The following is a 6,074-nucleotide window of genomic DNA, read 5'->3' as shown; positions in this document are numbered from 1 at the left end:
GCTCGGGGACAGATAGAAAGCAGCCCCCTGATCGTAGGAGCCCACAGGCGAGTAGTCTTCCTCAGGATAACCCTCCAGCTCATCTGGAGACAGGTCAGGATAGTCTGTTTCTGGAGTGGGTGGCTGGAGAGAAGAGCCAGGTCAAGGTCTTGTGCCCCACCAAGAGCATACACATCCCCAGGCCACAGCCAGCCAAGGTGGGGGCTGCCCCATCTCCATCATCTCCATTCCCATTTACATCTCCATCTCTGTCTCTGTCTACATCACTGCCTCTGTCTACATCACCATTCCCATCTCTGTCTCCACCTCCATTCCCACCTCCATCTCCATCCTTGTCTCCATCTCCATTCCCATGTCCATCTCCATCCACACTCATATCTCCACTCCCATCTCCATCTCCATCCCTGTCTCCATCTCCATCTCCATTCCCACCTCCATCTGCATCCCTGTCTCCATCTCCATCTCCATCTCTGTCTCCACTTCATCTCCATCTCCATCTCCATCTCCATCTCCATCTCCATCTCCATCCCTGTCTCCATTCCCATCTCCATTTCCATTCCCATCTCCGTCTCCATCTCCATCTCCATCTCCATCTCCATCTCCATCTCCATCTCCATCTCCATCCCTGCTCCCACCTTCATCTCCACCTCCATCTCCACCCCCATCCTCATCATCCCTGTGCCTCGCTGGGTGCTCACCCTCTGCTCCATGGAACTGTACCGTGTCACCCCAGGGTACATATCCTGGGAGCTGCCTCCGTCTGCCGCGAGGGGGGGGTCCCACGACGTCTCACCTGTTACCGAATTATAGAAAAAAGCCTGTCCGCTGGCTTCGTCCACGTACTGCTCCCACGCGGGAAACTCCGGGCTGTGGGTGAGCGAGGAGGCGGGAGAGGCGGCGGGACTCACTCCATCTTCTGCCTGCCCAAAGGGACAATCCCACGTGGTCTCGCCCGTCACCGGGTTATAATAAAACAAATGTCCACTCTCCGTATCCGTGTGGGTTTCCCAATCCAAGCTGGAGCTGCCGGCCTCCTCTGGGGCCGATCTGGCGGCCGCGGCTTCTTCCCGCAGCTCCTGGATGTTGAGGTAGATGGGGGCAGGCGGCTCCTCTGGCTCTTTGTGTGCCTGGGGACACACACAGGGGGATCACTTGGGTGATGCGGCTGGTGATGGGTGTGGTGAGCTGTGGGGCAGGGGTGCTGGGGACGGCATTCCTGGGATATCCCCACCGAGGTACCCGGGCTGGCGGATGGATGAGAGCACCAAGGAGCCAGATCCTGCCCTGCATCCCTGCAGGCACTGCGCAGAACACTCTCTCGCATAGGGCAGGACCTGCGAGCCATGGGATGTAAATGGCTGGCAGTGGAGGAGGGCACCCATAGCACCTATAGCACCCATAGCACCCACAGCACCCATAGCACTTCACAGCACCCATAGCACCCATAGCACCTATAGCACCCATAGCACCCACAGCACCCATAGCACTCACAGCACCCACAGCACCCACAGCACCCATAGCACCCATAGCACCCACAGCACCCATAGCACTCACAGCTCCCATAGCACCCACAGCACCCATAGCACCCATAGCACTCACAGCACCCATAGCACTCACAGCTCCCATAGCACCCACAGCACCCATAGCACTTCACAGCACCCACAGCACCCATAGCACTCACAGCACCCATAGCACCCACAGCACCCATAGCACTCACAGCACCCACAGCACCCATAGCACTCACAGCACCCATAGCACCCATAGCACCTATAGCACCCATAGCACTTCACAGCACCCATAGCACTCACAGCACCCATAGCACTCACAGCACCCACAGCACCCATAGCACCCACAGCACCCATAGCACCCATGCTGGGGCCAGGAGCACCCAGCTGGTGGTGGGGATGGGCGTCCCACCTGGGCACATGGTGAGAATTTGGGCTTGGGGCATCGTGGTCCCCGGTGTCAGCAGCCACATCACTGGTACCCACGTCACCCCCTGCACCCACTGCGCTCAGCACCCCCAGTGCCAGCACCCTGGGACATCTCCAGCGCCCAGAGCACCCGCACCCCCTGCCCCTGCCCTCACGCTGCCAGCACCCAGGCCTTCTGCACCCGCCCCCCCAGCACCCGCCCCCCCAGCACCCCCAGCACCCGCCACCCCCCCAGCACCCTGACCCACAGGGGAGCGCAGCCCTGTGCTGGGACCGACAGCCCCGTCACCACGTCTCAGAACAGGGTCCCACGCACCCCCAGCATGGCTGCCTGCCCCCCCCCCCCCCCCCCAGGGCTGCTCAGGGGGGCGGGGCAAGTCCCCTGGGGGTGGGTGGCCGCCGAGGGGTGGCTTCGGGCGGGGAATCCCCTCCTGGCACCCTTTGGCCTCCCCAGCTTTACAGCCCCTGAGCCTCCCTCCAACGGCCACGGGGACAAAGTTTCCCAACGCCAGCCCTGCCCGTCACCCCAGGGGGTGACAGCAGGTGCAGCGTCCCTGGGGACACCCTGGAGCAGAGGGGGAGAGTGGACTCAGTGTCCCCAGGGACACCCCGTCGCCCTCCTCTCCACCACCCCACGACCCCCCTGTCGCGGTGAGAGGGGCTGGAAACCCAGCGTGAGAGGCCAGCCTCGCCTTGGGGACAAGGGACATAGGGGTGACGGGGGGGGTACCCAGCACAGACCCCCCCCAGCACCTCCCTCTCTCCCATGGGTGCATCCCTGGGGGTTTCCCCCCCCTCAGACAGGGGGCTAAGTGCCCCTCGCCACTTTGGGACAAGCAACTTGGCACGTCTGGTGCCTGCCGCCCCCCCCCCCTCCCCAGCATCAACCCTCGGGGGGGGGGGAAATTCAGGAGGGAGCCAGGGGGGTGTGACGCCCCAATCCCCCCCAACCCCCCTGGCTGGGTGCACCCATGGGTGCTGCCTACCTTCCCTGAACGCAGCAGCCGTGACGCCCTGCTACAGGATCGCTGCAGAGCACCCGGCACCCGGTCACCCATCTCGGGGGGCACCAGGGCGGGGGGCAGCTGGGGGGGGGGCAGCTGGGGGGGGGGCACCCAGAGGCTGCGGTGTCGCTGATGGCGCCCAGTGCTGGGCCCCGTGCCGGCTGCGCTTCCTGCTGGGGTTCGGGGAGCGGAAGAGCCGCCTCTGAGCCCTGCGCTTCTCTTTGGGGCGGAATTGGCTTTTTTTGGGGTTGTTGTCACCCTGTCACCCTCCACCCATCACCTGCTCTGGCAAAGCCAAGGACAACCCAGCAGGGATTGCGCCGGGATGATGCTGTGCTGGGGGTGCAGCCGGCGTCAACCGGGAAAAGACCCCCTCCCCAAATTTCGGTTGGCTCATCTGGCACCAACCCACTGCACCGGCACAGGGACAAGGCGGTGGGTGCTGTGTCCCCCCAGCACCGGGACCACCCGTCCTGGCGGCCCAGGGGGCAGATGCACGTGTGGCCAGGCCAAGGCTGCCGCAGCCCCGCCGTGGCCGGTGCCGGTTGGGTTTGGCACCGGTTGGGTTTGGGCAGGGGAAAGCTCTGGTGATGGCACCGGGGTTGGGGACCTCCTGGAGTCCCTCCTGGGGACCCTCTCAGGGGTGATCAGTGGCTTTGGGTGTGCAAAGAGCACTGGAGGTTAACCCGGTACAGCCAGGGTCGCAGGGTGTAAAATGGGGTGTAAAATGGGGTGTAAAACACGGCACAACCCTCCCCAGCACCCCCTTTCCACTGGCAAAACACACCCCCCCCCGGGCAGCACGACCCCTCGAGCCCCCCTCAAACAGGGGGACACCAGGGCTTGAGGTGCTGCGGGCATTTGGGGCTACCCCACAGAGAGGTGCCAGGGTGGGGGGACAGGATGCAGGACACCCCCCCACCCCCACCCCCCTCCTTCTGCCGTTACTGTCTCACCCTGCTGCGCCCCAGCCCCTGACAGTGGCAGGTGAGCGGCCAGGGCGCACCCCCCACCCTTGGGTGCCCCCCCGTAAGAGGGGGTGCAGTGGGGAGCACTGGGGGGGCACTGGGAAGGGCCCCTTGCTACTTACTGGTGTGGGGCGGTGTGGGTTTAGGGGTGGCGGGGTGCTCACCTTAGCTGGGGTGCACCCCGCACCCACCTCCAGCACTGGGTGCTGCGCCCAGGTGAGACACCCGCCCCGGCAGGGAGGAGTTGCTGCGCTTCCCTGTTAACCCTTTCTGCCTCCTCTTGCCCTGGGAATGCTGCTGGGACGGGCTGTGGGTGCCCCAAAGTCCCCTGGGTGGTACCGACTCCCCCCCGGGGGTCGTGGGCATAGCTGGAGTCTGCACCCGGGTGGGATGCTGCTGCGGGGGCAGAGCCGGGGGCCTGGGAGAGCCTGGGGGTGCTTGTGAGGGTGGGGAAACTGAGGCAGGACACGAGGGGGCTGAGCAAGGAAGGTGCTTTGGGGTGGGTGCCCAGGGTGGGGGTGACTTCCCCCCCCTCCCCAAGGCAGTAAATGCTGGCAAATCTGTATGGGGGGGGGGGGATTGGCCCACAGGTTTGCCCCATGGGGTCAGCTTGGTGGGGGGGGATGTAGGGGGGTCCCGGTGGTGGCTGTGGTGCCAGGGAGCCCCTGGGTGCCACCCCACCCTGTGCCAGGGGTCACAGGGTTGTATCGGGGGGGGGGACATGGGGCACTGAGTCAGCTGGGGGACCTGGGTGTCCTGCCCCCCCCATACCACTCAACCCCCCTGGCGCTGCTTTTGGGGATGGCAGTGGGGATGTCACCGTACCTGAGTCGCATGGCTGGACCCCGGCCACCTCCTGGCCGTGTCCCCGTCCTTGCCGGGGGTGTAGAGGGTCTCGGAGCGGCTCTTGCCAAGTGGGTGAGTGTGTCCCAGGAGGTCCCCACGGGACCCCATGGCGGTGGCACCTCGTGGTGCTGGCATCACCCGTGCCAGGTCATCCAGGGAGTGTGAGTGCTGCACCGGCTCAGCGGGGTGGGTGCTCCGTGCTGGGGGGGCCCGAAAAGAGCTGAGCACCGGCGGTGAGTCCCTCCTGGGCACCGAGCATCCTCCGACCGGCTCCTCTGCCTCAGTGGCACCGATGAACCGATACTCGTAGCCCGGCGGCTGCTGCGGGACCAGCACGGCTGGGTCTGTCCCGGTGTGTCCCGGCGGTGGGGGGTCAAGAGGGGCCGGGGTGGCGATGGGGGGCAGCTCCTTCACATACTGGGCAGGGATGTAGAAAGGCCGGGTGTCCCCACTCCTCTTGACGTGCCACCAGTGGTGGTTGGTGCGTTTCAGCAGGACGTAGCGCTCGTTGGGCTTGATGGAGACCAGGGTCCCGTCCTTGGCTCGGTACTCGAAGCCGTACTCCACCAGCACCAACGCCTCCTCCGCCGGCACCGCTGCCTCCATGGCCGCCCCGGCACCTCCGCCTGCGAGACACGGGGCAGGCCAGGGGTGATGGCGGCTCCCAGCCCCTTCGGGGGCTCATGGGGACCCTGGGGCAGCCGAGCCGGGTGGTGCCCGCTGAGCCCCAGCCCCACCATGCCGTTCCACGAACCACCAAACCCGCCTGAAACAGCCCCAAGGTTGCCCGCGCTGCCCTCGCCCACCGACCCCGACCCCTGGGAGCCCCTGAGCCCCAAGCCCCCGAGCGCCCCGAGCCCCCCGATCTCACCTCCGGCCCCGTCGGGGCAGTGGGGCGCGCGGCGGCGGGTCCCACTCGTGCCCACGCTGGGCTGGTCCCAACTCGCCCCGGTTTCCTGCCGCCGAAAGACGGAGCCAAGCTCCACGCTGTGGGTGGGTGGCCGGCCCCCGGCAGGAGGAGAGGGGCGGTGGGCACCTGGCTGGTTTCCTGCCCTCGGAGCTGGAGGGAAGGGACGATGGCGGAGGGGACCCGCTGCCGCCCGGCCGAGGAAACGGCTCCTCGGGAGGTTCCTGCTGCAGGAAGGGCCCTGCCCCGCGGCTGAGCCGGGATCTGCGCCGCTGCCGGATCCGCCATGGCCTCCCCGGGGAGAGGGATGGGACCCCCATCAGGGGGGTCCCATGAGAGCTGCCCTGCCCTCGCTTTTGTCCCCCCCACCCAGGGAGTGCCACTGGGGTCCCTGTGCTGGTGGGTGCATCCCAAA

The 6,074-nt window shown here is 66.1% G+C and overlaps 1 protein-coding gene across 1 annotated transcript in view; it reads right to left on the bottom strand.

Annotated features, from left to right (window-relative positions):
* The window catches only part of LOC119159026 (rho GTPase-activating protein 27-like), an 11,695-nt gene extending 5,837 nt beyond the window's left edge, over positions 1-5,858 (bottom strand). The window contains exons 1-4 of the mRNA XM_037411550.1: positions 5,624-5,858; positions 4,732-5,378; positions 699-1,127; positions 7-123 (exon numbers count right to left, since the gene is read on the bottom strand). Of these exons, the coding sequence (XP_037267447.1) occupies positions 7-123; positions 699-1,127; positions 4,732-5,358 (1,173 nt within the window). The 5' untranslated portion in view covers positions 5,359-5,378; positions 5,624-5,858. The remainder of the gene's footprint in view (positions 1-6; positions 124-698; positions 1,128-4,731; positions 5,379-5,623) is intronic.
* Between the last annotated feature and the right edge of the window lie 216 nt (positions 5,859-6,074).

Source organism: Falco rusticolus, chromosome 18 (genome assembly GCF_015220075.1).
Source record: "Falco rusticolus isolate bFalRus1 chromosome 18, bFalRus1.pri, whole genome shotgun sequence".
NCBI lineage: Eukaryota > Metazoa > Chordata > Aves > Falconiformes > Falconidae > Falco > Falco rusticolus.
Note: the sequence above shows the minus strand (reverse complement) of the source record. Positions and strands in the feature narration are given on the sequence as shown.